Consider the following 15,573-nt stretch of genomic DNA (forward strand, 5'->3'; position numbering starts at 1 on the left):
AACGCCTGGGAAGATTCGGCATAGAAAAATTTGTCAATATGTCCGAACCATCCTAGGACAGCCTGCTTCATTTTATCATCAGGGAACCACCACGATTGAGATCTGGATCATCACTGATGGCTATCCTTAAAACGTCACCGTGGCTGAGCGTCTTATCACCGTACTGCTCTTCAAGTTTCCAAGAAACTTCAGCACCACATGCTGTTCTATACACTGTTGTTTGACATTTTGATTAACGATCAACGATGTAACAGTAAAAGTCCTTGTTTGACTCGAACGCCACCCTGCACCATCATACCCATATGTTGATGTTCTGCAACCAGCAATTGTACCAATTGTACAGAAAGTCTTTGTATATTGAAGCATTTATAATGAAAGAAACACAGTTTTAGCATGACGATGTTCCTAATCACAAAGCAAAGACATGGTTTGTTAAGGATACAGTGGAAGAGCTTCACATTACACTAATGCTCTTGTAGCTAAATGATCTTGGCGCTTCAGGATAAAGGAACTTGGTGTGATGGTCAGAGGTGCAAATATTAATAAGACCAAGAAGAAAATCTATTAAGTTGCTTATTTTGTATCAAGGTCTCTGACATCTTCTAGTCTTTCCTTTTCACAGCAACCTCACAGCATTGTTCAGCGGCGCCTCCTCGAAGGTAACATCTCCCGGCTTTGTGGAGAGGCCCGAGACACCGTGTCCCACGTCCGCTCTCCTCTCGCCGATAGCAAGGAAGGTGCTGACGCAGAGGAGAGGAGCGAAAGCACCATAGACGACTCCACTGAGGAGAAAGAGTCACCAGAGGAGAGCGAGAGAAGTCTGAAATCTGAGGAGGATGACGAGGATGAGGAAGAACCTGGTATTGATCGTGATTCTGGTGGAAAAGCAGAGCACGAAGAGAAAGTAGAAGCAGGTCCAGTGGCCACGCTCTCAGCTTTGCAGGTGCAGTGTAAGGTACGAAGATCGCTTTCTGTTGTCTTTCAGACACACTCATAATGACACAACCTCACTCAAGCGCCAGTTTCTTATGACTCAGACATTTCCAGTGGCTGACTCATAAACTTATGGCATCTTTTCATACTTTTAAGTGTCACAGCAACAAAGCTAATGCTCCCGAGTGCCATGAACTAGACAACGAAAACAACATCTCTCAAGCCCTAGACATGAGCAACACAAATGATAACTTCATCATAGCCTTAGAAAAATCTCCCTTCCATTAAAAATGTACAGTGCTTGCATTAGTAAGGGCCTTATCCAGGGCAAGACGAGTGTTTCAGCATTTTACTGGCATTAAAATGGAGTATGAAAATAACACTTCAGAACTAGAAATCACACAGAGATTAAGAAGTGGATTAGGATCACATTTGAATGAATTTAAATAAATGTGGTAAATCTCTACCTATAATGAAGCTGTTAGTGGTGCTGTTATTTATACTGTTTCTCATTTTCTTGACGTTTTCTCCTCTGGTTCATCCAAATTCATCTTGTGCCTCAACCCATTTTTCCACCTTTCATTATTCACCATATAAGGCAAATACACAAATCCAGATAAATTCGGAAACATTTGTCTAAAAAAAACCTCCGCATCCACTTTTTGGTTTTCAATTGTTTCCCAAAAGTTGCTCATCCACACTGAAATGTCTGTAAACACTTACAGTGTGTCGACCAGTGTTGTGCTAGTTACTAAGAAATAGTAACTAGTTACAGTTACTAGGTACTTCATTCAAAAAGTAACTCAATTACTTACACCAAAAAGTAATGCGTTACTGTTAAATGTAACTTTTTTGTTACTTTTTTAAAGAACCTTCTTTAATGTTCCCATTAATGCCCTTTTATGAGTTATGGTCTATACAAACACAAAACTAACTTAAACACAAAGTAATTTTTAAACACTATTTTATTAAAGTCAGAGCAGCACAAACTGAATATATCACAAGGATTTCTGAAATAAATAACAAAACAAGCTGAATAATATATTCACAATCAAAAACTAAAGTGGCTTCTGCTGTTGTGTTGAGCTCTTAAAATGTTCCTTTCACAGCTGAAGTATGAAAACTATCAACAATGTAGAACAGAACACCGGGTTAGCTTCTAGCTTCATCGAGGCATGGAGTTTCTGGAGGAGCTTCAACAGATTGGAGTTGCTGTTTATCGCAGTAGACACGAGCTTCGAACCAAAAAGACACAGCTTACATTTGACTAAAAGTTTTTTGTCTTTATGCTCAACTAAAGTGAAATAATGAGCATATTTCCACTTTGAGAAACTCGTCTTGCTCTCGCCTCGACTCTCCACCTGAATAAACGGAGACACGCCCACAGTGTTTTTCTTCGTGTTTACAGTGGTTCATCCTCCAATCCTACAATGCGTCCTGCTGTAAACAGGTTAGACTGTAGGCTACACTTCAGCCGAAATTAATTTATTTAAAAAAGTAACGGACAACACACCGGCAGTAAATCAACACCGACATTTGATTGCTGAAGCTACCTGCAAAAATTAATACAGATAGCTGGTAGCGTCCGTTCTGTAGCAGCTGAGAAGGTCTGCTGTCATTACGAGAGCTGCCTCTAGAGGCAAATCATTGACACCACATGCTGTTTTTTTTACACGTGAGACTGTGCGCTGCACTGAGTGCAGTATATTAGATTTATCAATGATAATTTATAATGTATTATTCATATAATTATATTTATTATCCATATTTATTACATTTAGCACATTTTCATGATTCAGTACTCTTTTAAAAGATTTTATTATCACTAAAATTATTATTCATCTAGTTTTTGATCCATTTTAAAAACGATTTATTGATTAATCATTTATTGGCAAGTACCATTCAACCTAGCTATCGGTATCTGTAAAATCCACTATCAATCGACCTCTATTATGTACGATAGTGTCTACGATGGAACTGGAACTATGGAGACAATATGCCTACTTCACACCTCACACCTCACACCTTCCAGAACTGAGTATTCAGACTGAGCTTGCTATAAAGACTAAATAACCTAAAAAGGGGAGCTTACTTTAATAATGAAATAAAACACACCAAAAGCAGAAATATGACCTCAGAGGTTCAGTATCGATGCTGTCATAAAAATAGAGGCTCAATTAAAATCAGTTAAGGTCGAGCGGTGAGAGAGCGAGCACGATTCCTTCAAACATCAAGCTGGGGGCTTACTATGTTACAAATCTAAATTTGTAACATATATTTTTTTTAATTTATAAATTGTTCCCTATATATTTATTCTTAATAAGTCACCCAGAACTAAGAAACTTCAGGAGGAAGAAAACCATTTTACAACTCCAAATAGTCAGAATAAAGTAATAAAAAATGTACTCAGGCAAAAGTTACTGTTAATTCAATGAAGTAAAGTAAAGTTACCGGTCTAAAAATACTCAAGTTAAAGTAAAAAGAAGATTCATTATTCAGAAAGTGAGTGCACGCAACTTTGGTTTCGACAGCATTTCAGTGTCAGCTGGATCTGCATAAGTGGCATCTGTATATATATATATATATATATATATATATATATATATATATATATATATATATATATAATATGATTACTATATAATATGATTACATAATGGATATAATTTATGATGTTTTTAAATTTAACACTTCAAACAAAGCATACAGAAATGTGAGTAGATTTAATTTGTTAAAGTCTACCACTACAAATGGTGCAGAACGCAGAGGTTGGGTTTACGCAAGTATGATCATATTACCCCCATTTTAATGTCCCTTCACTGGCTTCCAGTCTGCTGTAGAACTGATATAGAACAGCTCTCTCTTGGCTTCAGCTGTCTCCTGGTTCAGGTCTGGTTGACTAATTATTATCAGTTTGTTGATGCAAATGGTAAGTTCTCCACACTCTCTGAAGTTTGGTGTTCCGCAAGGATCTGTCTTAGGTCCACTGCTTTTCTCTTTATATATGCTGCCTCTGGGTAAAATTATACATGAACATGGTATTCGCTTCCATTGCTATGCTGATGATACACAGTTGTATATTTCAGCAAAGCCAGATGAGAGAGATCAGCTTAACAATGTTAAGGAAGTGTGTAAAGGACATTAGACAGTGGATGCTTGATAACTTCCTTCTGCTTAACTTGGATAAAACGAAAGTACTAGGACCACATGCAGATAGAAGTCAACTTTCTAATTACGTAGCATTTCTTGATGGTCTTCCTGTCTCAGTGTGTACAGCAGTCAAATACCTTGGTGTGGTTATTGACCTTAGTCTTTCCTTTGTAGCTCATGTGAATAATATTATCAGGATCGCCTTCTTTCACCTTAGAAATATTGCTATAAATATAAAATTTCATTACAGGATGCAGAAAAACTAGTTCATGCTTTTGCTACATCTAGATTAGACTACTGAAAATTGTCTGGGTGTTTAAATAAGTGCATAAATAAGCTTCATTTAGTTCAGAATGCATCAGCAACGGTGCTGACGGGTTACAAAACCCCAAAGTGAACAGCCATCCATTTAGTGTTTGGGACTCAGTGTTCATGTCGAGGCTGAAAACAATTTATTTTATATGACCACTGTTCCTGCCCCTCTCCTCTCCTCAGATCTGCCTGCCTTGTCCTGGCCTGCCTCTGGATTGTGTTCTCCTTGATTGGATAGTTTCACATTAATGGCCTGGGGATCCATGAAATTACAGGAGCTTCGAGGATATATTTAGTCTCTTCTTAATGTCAACAGTCTGCTACACTGACTCAGAACTACAGTTTGCATTTGATCATCACTGCACACCTCAACAAATTTGAATGGTAATGAATAGACATTTAGTGCAACCCATATGAGGATGGGTTCCTTCTTAAATCTGGTTGCTCTCAAGGTTTCTTCTTTATGCCATCCCAGGGAGTTTTTCCTTGCCACGGTTGCCACCAGCTTGCTCATTAGGGACACATTTACACTTATAAAGAACAATCTTATTCATTCTTTCTTACCACATTATCTGTGTAAAGCTACTTTGAGAAAATGTCCATTGTTAAAAGCACTATACAAATACACATGAATTGAATTGAAATTGAAATGAACAAGATCATATTGTTTGAAAATTGACTGGCATCTGCCAACATATCAAACCTTTTGTCTACCTACAATCCATTAAAATGCCTTAGACCTCCAGATCAGAGATTGTTGACTTCTAATGCTCCTAAAGCAAGACTGAAACAGAGAGTGGATGGGGGGTTTTCTGGAGCTGCATCTTTCTTGAGTTAGAAGGAAAAAAAAAACTATTTTTGATTTGAAATCATTGCTAAATACTATTTTTTTCTGGATTTTTATGTATTGTGGCGATAATTGTAATCTCCTGCTAGGCTGTGGTTTACCTGCTTGTTCCATTCAATTCAATTCAATTTTATTGATTGTTGTCAATTCAATTTGCAGACTGTTGACATTAAGAAGAGTCATTAAGAAGAGATTAAATATATCCTCAAAGCTTTTGTAATTTCATTAATCCCCAGACCATTGATGTGAAACCATCTAATTTTTTACATTTTTCACTTTTTACAATGGACATTGTCTCAAAGCAGCTTTACACAGATAAAGCAGTAATAAGGTTATATAAAAGAATATGGAAGTTTATTAACTATAAGTTAGGTCCGTGTAATTGTTTATCCCTGATGAGTGAACTAGTGGCAACTGTGGCAAATAAAAACTCTCTGAGATGGTATGAGGAAAAAACCTTGAAAGGAACCAGACCCGAAAGGAACCCATCCTCATCTGGGTGGCACTGAATGTCCAATCATTGTAGTTACATTGCTAAAGTGTGCAAAAATAGGTGCATACATGCAGATCTATTCTGTCCTGAGCCACTGTAGTGGACTGTTGATATTAGTCACAGTCCGAATCAGTTCATAAAGTTCATAAGTTGCTCAGCTGCTTCATGGATCTTTAGGCTGTAGATGTGGAACCATCCCCAGCTGCACAGAATGGTTTTAATTGAAAAGCCATCCAGAGTTTGGACATCAGGAAGAACCAAACAAATCCGAAGAAATGACAGGAACACTGGTCACTGGAAACTCAGGGGCATGTTTACTCAACAGAGAGAGAGAGAGAAAAGAAATGTGACAGGAAGAGAGAAAATAAACATTGTTAAGCATTTCAATTGTTTAAGGCCACTATACATTGTAAACAGGAAGTAATTTGGGGCTCTGTAGAGGAAATATCTAAGACCTAAGGAGGACCTACTGACAAAAGGCTTATCTACTGTAAATAAATGTGTTTTCAGTCTTGACTTGAACACTGAGTCCCGAACACTGTTCCATAACTGTGGGGCTTTGTAAGAGAAAGATCTGCCCCCTGCTGTATTCTTCATTATTTTAGGTACCAACAAATAGCCTGCACCTATTGATCTAAGTAGGCATGGGGGATAATTATTAAAAGTTCACTCAGATACTGCGGCATGAGACCGTTCAATGCTTTATACATCAGTCGTATTTTATAATCAATGCAAGATTTAATTGGTAGCCAGTGTAGACTGATTAAAACAGTTGTGTTGTGGTCATATTTACCTTACCTGGTTCTGGTAAGAACTCTTGATGCTGCATTCTGGACTAACTAAGGCTTATTTATGCACTTACTAGAACATCCAGACAGAAAAGCATTAGAGTAGTCTAATCTCGATGTAACAAAAGCATTTACTAGTTTTTAACTAGTTGTAACAACATCATATTTCTTATTTTTGCTAAGGTGAAAGAAGGCGATCCTGGTAATACTATTCACATGAGCCTTAAAGGAAAGACTCGGGTCAATAATCACACCAAGGATTTTGACATCTCTACACACTGAGACAGAAACACCATCCAGAGATGCTACGTAATCGGAAAGTTTGCTTCTAGCTGCATGTGGTCCTAGTAAAAGTACTTCTGTCTTATCTGAGTTGAGCAGAAGGAAGTTATTAAGTATCAACTGTATAATGTTCTTTACACACTCCTCAACATTGTTAAGCTGATCTCCTTCATTTGGCTTTGCTGAAATATACAACTGTGTATGGCCAGCATAGCAAGGGAAGCTTATACCATGTTCATGTATAATTTTACCCAGAGGCAGCATATATAAAGAGAAAAGTAGACGTGTTTTGTTTGTTTTCAGGCATTCGTTTTGTTAAAACACGTCTGAAAACGATCACGTCCATGTACTCGCCACGAGCATAAGACGCTTCAACCCGCGTCATTTCCGCCTGCCATTTATTTACTGTGAAACGATGAAACATTGACTAAAAATGCATCATCTGTCCTGAAAGACTCTTTCAAGACACTTTTAGGAAACATTTTCAAATAGCTATGCTTTTGTTGACTCATTGTGAACGGAAGGCCAAAATGGAGAGAAAGATATGCGTTTTCAAACGAAAACATATTAGTGTGGACATGGCCTTAGCCTCTTCATTCCCATGGAAGCAGCGAGGGTGTTTTACGCACATCTGCTTGAATTTTGTAAAATAAATATAGACACTGTAATATGTCATGTGTTGTTTGTCCGAGGTTGTGTTCACCTAATTTTAAGAATTGACCAAATGATTTTTTATTATATCCTGATACATAAAACCAAAGAATTCATATCCCGTTTGTTATAATTAGTTCCACTCTTCAGGGAAGATGTTCCACTAAATTATGTGGAGAATTCTACTCATTCGGTAATAAGGGTGTTATTAAAGACAGGTACTGATGTAGGTGGAGTTTGGTCAGCGTTCACATTCAACATGTTCAATCGGATTTAAATTTTAATAGCAGAAGATCTTCTTCTCTTCCACTTGCACGGTTTTGTGCAGAGGGGCATTGTCATGTTGGGACAGGTTTGGGTCTCCTAGTTTGAGGGATCAGTAGGAGTATCATACATGTGCAAGGAGCAGAATGGTGCAAGTTTGGAACAGAATAGTGCAGGTTTGGAGCAGAATAATACAGGTTTGGAGCAGAATAGTGCAGGATTGGAGCAGAATAATGTTGGTTTGGAGCAGAATAGTGCAGGTTTGTAACTGAATGGTGCTGGTTTGGATCAGAATAGTGCAGGTTTGGAACAGATTAGTGCAGGTTTGAAACATAATAGGGCAATTTCGGAGCAGAATAGTGCAGGTTTGGAGCAGAATAATGCAGGTTTGTAACTGAATGGTGCTGGTTTGGAACTGAATGGTGCAGGTTTGGAACAGAATAGTGCAAGTTTGGAACAGAATAGTACAGGTTTGGAGCAGAATAATGCAGGTTTGTAACTGAATGGTGCAGGTTTGGAGCAGAATATTTTAGTGTTGGAGCGGTTGTACTTGCAGACTGCTTTCTGAATGTGAGTCTTTGTGTGAGGTAATGTACAGACTCTATCATGTGTGCTTGTTCCGCAGCTCAATTACCGGGAAGGGGGACTTTTCCTGATTCTCTCTGTGTTGGTCTTCAGTCATCAACTCTTTCTGTAAAAAGATTTAAACATTTGCAGAATTAAGAAGGAAACTTTCCCTCATACTCAGTTTATCTACTCATTTAATTATTGCCATTTTCCTTTTATTTGCTTTAAGAGCATAAAAAAAAAAAAATACAATATTTTGCCATTTGTTCACTTTGAATTGTGTAAAGTTTGAGTAAAGCCTGAAGAAGAATGACGTTGAAAAGAAAAGTAAAGAAGTTCTGAGGGTGTGTAAAGCAGCATGGAAAGTGGTGAAGTTGGAACAATAGATATAGATTTGGAACGGCGTGTCTCTGGGGTGGTGGAAACTGCTTTTATGTGGTAGGAAACTTGAGAAATGTCAGCAGGGGTGTAAGAAAGTCGACCACCTCCCATGCAGGAAATGGGCTGCAGGGTGCAGTGAGGTGCAACACTGCTTTTTGTATTTGGTTATATACATTTAGAAAAACTCGAACCAGGTGTTATTTCAGATGCATAATGAATCTGTGTGTGTGTTTTATTTTTATTCTCTGAGTTATTGAATGTGATGGAAGATTTATGGCCAATAAAATGGACTGATATATAAATAGAGTAAAGAGAGGACTGTGCAGTGTTTATACAGTATATGTTAATATAGCAGTCTGTTGACATGATATATCCTGGTGATTCTGAAATAATTGCAGGTATGTACGCTAATAAAGAACAAATTAGTGTGTATATAATTTTTATGTATATATTTTAGAAAAATAAAAAAGAATTCATTTGCATATCAATCCATTCATCAACATGAATCCAAATTTCTTTGGCCATTTTCCTTCAACTCAATATTACTGTACATTATACTTTTTTTTTTTTTAATCACAATTGCACTTAAGGTTCATCTCAAATTTCGCTCATGTTGGGAATAAACTATGGAGCTTCAATCTGCAGCAAAATCCCTAAAAGACAAGACAATTTCATTAACTGAGCTACTCCACTCCATCTCTGGCTTACATCTCGGCCCAGTCACATGTACATTACAGTGGCAAAATTATTGGGACACATGGCTTTTCCATCCATATGTGTTTTTCCTCAAACTGTAAGCACAACGTTGGAGGTACACTTTTCACCTTTACTTCAAATAGGAGAGCAAATTTTTTACTTTCTAATATAGTTTTTGTTCTGTGTTTTTAGAACACAAGCAAATCAATTAAAAACTGTTTCTGTTTGTTGGTCCTTACAAAAAACTATATTTAGTATATCTTGTGAAATTTAAGAAAATGGAGCAACCAGCCCCTGTAGACAAATGCCTGGTCTAGTCGCTGTCTGTTTGTGCATTCAGATTTAAGCATAGTTGCCAAATGTCACATGTGCATCACAAACCTTGTCCTGCTGTTTCTTCCTCCCTTACACATCAGTTAGTAAGTAAAAAATAATCCTCTAAGGATTTCAGACAATACGGCTGATGTGGTGCGATGCGTCAAGAAATAACTGCTTGGCTGGTTGGTTAAATTATAATCTGCTGATCGTGCTGATTCTACTCGGGTCTAATCCGTTCTGCCGTACTGTCACAACAGCCAAACACCCAAAAAAACACTGAATCATCATGAAGAAAGCGTGGCAGGGGTTGGATTTTTCTGCCTCTGTTAGAACATTAGGTCATGTGGTAGAAGCAAATGGACTGGAATGAAACACGAGAGCATGACATGATGACGCCTCTTACATTGCTGTCCATAAAAAAAAAACGATGATGATTTATCGATTGATAATCCACCCTTTTTCTTTTTCAAGGTTTGTCTGTGCTGCTCTTTGCCATAAAAATGATGTACAATACAAAACAAAATATGACATTTCTTTAGTGGTTTTTTTTTTATCTTGTCAAAGAAGGAAATGAAGAGATTTAAGTTGTGATTCTATTCTCTGCGTTCATTGTAGTATGTTAGGAGTGCAATACATTATGCTGCATGTTGCAGACGGCCTGCGTCTTCGTTTCTGACTTTTCTTCTGACCTCTATGCATTTTTATACACACAGAATTAAAACTATTCATCGTACATGTTTTAAGTAGTCTTAAAACTAGACCTGCACAAAAACCACCTCTGAGAGCTTTGAGGTTTTTGATTAATACCAGAGTAAGTCTGAATACTGGATTGTGATTGGCTGGAAGTTCAGGTGTGAGTTCGGAGCATTGAACACACAGGTAGTTTGCAGTCAGTTCTAAATAATTTTATCTGTTTATAAAAACCTGTAACCATAGTAACATCCAGTTACAGTTCTATCCAGTGAGACAGCTATTGTACACATTTCCTAATGACCTTACTGAGCTCCATGGAGTTTTTGCATGTGGTGGAAATTCTATGGTAAAGATTTAAGGGAGATTAATTTGATAAACTAGAGACGAAAATTAGAAATAGAACGAAAAATAGGACCAGGAGTTAACTCCAACAGCTTAATTATTAATAGAGATTTATGCATATTCATGCACACAATCCCTCTCACATTCCCTTTTTAATTTAATATTTATTAAAACTCATGCAAATAAATGTAATCGCACTACTTCATCCCTGTGTGTGATTTGAAGCAGCAGAATTGTAGATGTATCAAGCCATATATTATATACGTAAGAAAAATGACGCTTTATTTTGATCCATTTAATTCAATTCAATTGATACAATTCAATTTAATAGATAGAATAGATACATTTAACTTTTTATTTATAAGCCAGTGCCTATAAGTTTATCACTAATGAGCAATGGTGACAGTGGCAAAAAAAACCTGCCGAGATTATATGAAGAAGAAACCATGTCTCATCTGGGTGACACCTAATGTCCATTCATTATAGTACCATCATTGTTAAGGTTATCAGCTGTTCACTGATGGGCATGTGAATGTAAACCTGTTGATGGCGATTGAGGTCCTACACTACTGTAGTAAACTGTTTATATGAAATACTGTGTAAATCCATGTTCATAGTTCTTCATCAGCAGTAAGTGGTCTCTAATTAAATACTTAGGAAGTCAGGATGAATCAGGAGGATCAGAAAAGAAGAAAGGGACAGGATCAGTGGTACCTCAGCATGTTAATCTCGATGTGGTGAGAGTGACAGGGAAAGAAATATGGATTATTAGGTATTTTTATATAAACGTTAAAGACACTGTACAGTGTGATCAGGGTCTAAGTATGGACAAGTATGGCAACATAGCTAAAAGGGGAAAGCCAGAAGGTAACACAGACATAAGGAATCTCTGAGATAAGAGACGACAACCACACCACTGTCAACAACCCTAAATAGACATGTGAGAGCATCTAAAAATCCAGTTCACCAAAATACCAAACACAGATCTGCTCCTTTACCTAAGGAAAACCTAAAGCAGCAGATAAAGTCTTGTTTTCAGCCTAGACTTGAACACTGAGACTGTGTTAGAGTTGCAAACACTAATTGGAAGGATGCTCCATATATTTGGGGCTTTGTAGGAGCCCTGCTGTAGTCTTCATTATTCAAGGTACCAACAAATAACCTAAATCTTTTGAGCGAAATAGGTGTTGGGAATCATAATGGACCAAAAGGTTTCAGGTACAGTAGCGTGAGACTATACAGCCTTATACACATAATATTATGTAGCAGTATTTTACAATCAGTGTGAAATTTGATTCAGAGCTGATATATTCTATATTCTACTTTACTATATTCTACTGTTCTAAATTCTACTACACTCTACTCTACTCTACTATACTGTACTATGCTTTACTCTTCTATAGTCTACCCTACACTACTGTACTCTATTCTACTCTATTGTACTATACTTTACAATATTATACTATACAATACTCTATTCTATTCTTCTACATTTCTCTATATCCACTATACGCTTTTAGACTCCACTCTACTCTACTTTTTTATACTCTACTTCCCAATAATATTTTTTAATACTTTAAAGAGAATATATATATATATAATTTCAATAAAAATACAAGTAAATAATATAAACACAAAAACAAAACAAAAAAGGGGGTTACATACATATTCATCATGCATTTATAGACACATATATACACAAAGATAGATATACATATATACAAACACATTTTGTCAAACTTTACAATAATTCTACTCTACTCTACTTTACTCTACTTTGTTTCTTCTCACCTCTGAAAACATGGCTACCATTCCATACTTCAACACCAATCCTGTCCGAACTGCGGCTCACTGGAATCGACTTTATCATACAACGATGAGCCGAATGTACATCCAGGCTCTGTAATCGTTATTTAGAGTGCAAACAGTCGTCTGGAGTGATATTTATCATGGAATGACCTGCACAGTCAACGCACCTAAATCCTATTGAACTGCTCTGGGATGAACAAAAAAATCTCCAACTAGCAAAGTGTTTCATCTGAACATTTGGAGAAACAAAGTGTCCGGATGCTGAGAGTGTATAAAGCTGTTCTTCATGCTAAGGGAGGATTTTATAATGGAAATAAAGTCTGTACATTTATGGATTTGTTTGGTCGAAGAAAATCTTCATACTGTTACATTACCGAGTTTGTTGCATAGAAACAAAAGAAACATGCATGTGTCTCATGCATTTGTGTGTGTTGCAGTGTGGTGATGCGGAGCTTAACGTATCCATTAACACAGGCTGTCAGTACGACCATATCTCCAGTACGTGCTGCAGGAGGCTCGGGTGAGTCAGTGGCATGAACACAATTACACACATAATAAAACGTTACACAATAAGTCTAATACTACTACTGTATCTGTGTGTGTGTGTGTGTGTGTGTGTGTGTGTGTGTGTGTGTGTGTGTGTGTGTGTGTCTTGTAGACTGAAAATCAGTCCCAAGATTAAGCCACTCGGTGAGTTCAAGGCTAAAGGTGTGACGTCCATGTCGATCCAGATTGGTAGCGAAAGAGTCCAGTGTACTGCTGAGGTCACAGGTAACATTATTATTATTATTATAATTATTATTAGTTTTATTATTATTATTATTATTATTATTATTATTATTGTCCCATGTAATAGCTTAATAATTCATAATTGCTAATTATTTCTTAATAATAATAATAATAATAATAATAATAATAATAATAATAATATACAATCATTGTCATTTCATACTATAGCAAAAGCTTGGTCCCTTAAATTTGAATGACTGTTGTGTTGTGAAAAAGTATTTGCCCCCGGATTTTTGCTCCTGATTAATTATGACATTTATTTATTTATTTATTTATTTATTTATTTATTTATTTATTTATTTATTTGCATATTTTTTGCACTTAAATGATTCAGATCATTAAGCAAATTTGGATTATGACACAAAGTTACCCAGAGCAAAATACAAAATGCAGTTTTTAAATGTTGATTTCATTTATTAAGGGAAAAAGCTGTCCAAATCTGCCTACGTAAAAAAAAGTATTTGTCCATTAAACCTAATTAATTGTTTTGTGGTGGCAAAAAAAAATGCAGTCAAGCATTTGCAAAAACTAACAATGAGTTTTTCACATTGCTGGGGTGGAATTTCGGCCCACTCGTTTTTTCACAATTTTTCACATTTTTCATGAAAACAACAAACAAAATCTATGCATTTGAGAAAAATGTATTGTATTTACTCAGGTTATCTTTGTGTCATATTAAAATTTGCTTGATAATCCCAATTACTCAAACTAAGCTCTACTTTATGACTAAAAGTTTGTGCCATTACATCACCCATATACACTTGTTGAAACTCTTTCAGATTTATTGCCCTTCTCATTTTATAACAAGCTTCACCCATATACAAAGACCTTCTACTAGATTTTGGGGCATGGCTGTATGGATTAGTCCTCAATCTGCTACCATAGCATTTAGATCTGATATTGGGTAAGAAGGTCTTCGGTTCAAGGTGATCAATGGGGTTGAGGAGCACAGGGCTCAGTGTGAGAGATCTTCCACTCCAACCATAACACACCATATCTTCATCGAGCTTCATGTTTGCACAGGAGCATCATGTTTTATTCTCCTACTCCCAGTAAATTGTAATGCTAAGGCATTTGATACGTTTGTGGGAAAAGTAAAGGCTCATGGTCAGGAGCGTACATGCTTTTGTCCATTTATGGTATTAGTCCTTGAATGCAAAATCACCGTCTAGATTTTCCATTCTGTGTTCACAGACGATGAGACGTTCGAGTTGTGTCTGGGCCTACACACTCTGCTGGAGCTCAAAGTAAGACTTAACTTTCTTGGCTAGAGTTCAGTGTGTTTTATTGTAAACAGGATACAATAAAGTGATTGCACTGCTATTGCTAAATGGTAACAAGACGTGTAGTAAATTAACTTTATCTGCTTTAAGCCAGAAAAACTCTGATCTGTTTCTGGACAAAAAAAAGCCCAGACTGAGACTGAGGTAATGGAAAAAAGATAAGAAGCTCACGATTCAGCCCAATTCTAGAGTTTCTCTTGGTGGAGCGTGTTATTTCAGTGCTGCTTTGGGATGTAATCATAAGCTTAAAGCTGAAAGTCAAAGTGGTGCTGATGGTAATAAGCCGGAGAGACGTCATACAACTTTTTTTTTTCTCTCTCCGATTATGTGTCTGTGCCTGAATGATTCAGTTGGGATTTTCTTTTTTCATTTTCCAACTTGGTTGCCAAGTGCTTGAATTAGCGCCAAAAATAGACATGCTCTTCAAAAGAAAGAGAGAAAGAAAAAGACACATTAGGATAAAAAAACTGTCTCTTATCTCTGAGGAGACTATTTCACGCACATATTCTATAAGAGCAAAAGTGGCTTAAAGATGAAGCTGGAGTGATTTCACATTTTAAAACAGCTGCGTCCCTAAAAACCGAAGAGCGCACACAAATATTACCCATCATTTCATTCACATCAACATGTAAAGTGAAGAAGATGTTGCCTACAAAATATGGTTTAAATAATGATGATGATGAAGATGATGATGATGATGAAGATGATGATGATTGTAGTATATGAGATGACTTATTATTTTAAAGTAGGATATGATGATGATGATGATGATGATGATGATGATGATGATGAAGATGATGATGATGAAGATGATGATGATTGTAGTATATGAGATGACTTATTTTAAAGTAGGATATGATAATGATGATGATGATGATGATGATGAAGATGATGATGATGATGATGATGATGAAGATGATGATGATTGTAGTATATGAGATGACTATAATTATTTTAAAGTAGGTTATGATAGTG

At 36.5% G+C, this 15,573-nt stretch overlaps 1 protein-coding gene across 1 annotated transcript in view; it reads left to right on the forward strand.

The window, feature by feature from the left end:
• nrip2 (nuclear receptor interacting protein 2) overlaps positions 1-15,573 on the forward strand; it is a 34,576-nt gene that overhangs the window by 16,867 nt on the left and 2,136 nt on the right. The window contains exons 2-5 of the mRNA XM_046859563.1: positions 623-955; positions 12,964-13,046; positions 13,185-13,297; positions 14,510-14,562. Of these exons, the coding sequence (XP_046715519.1) occupies positions 623-955; positions 12,964-13,046; positions 13,185-13,297; positions 14,510-14,562 (582 nt within the window). The remainder of the gene's footprint in view (positions 1-622; positions 956-12,963; positions 13,047-13,184; positions 13,298-14,509; positions 14,563-15,573) is intronic.

This window comes from Silurus meridionalis, chromosome 10, assembly GCF_014805685.1.
Source record: "Silurus meridionalis isolate SWU-2019-XX chromosome 10, ASM1480568v1, whole genome shotgun sequence".
NCBI classification, from domain to species: Eukaryota; Metazoa; Chordata; class Actinopteri; order Siluriformes; family Siluridae; genus Silurus; species Silurus meridionalis.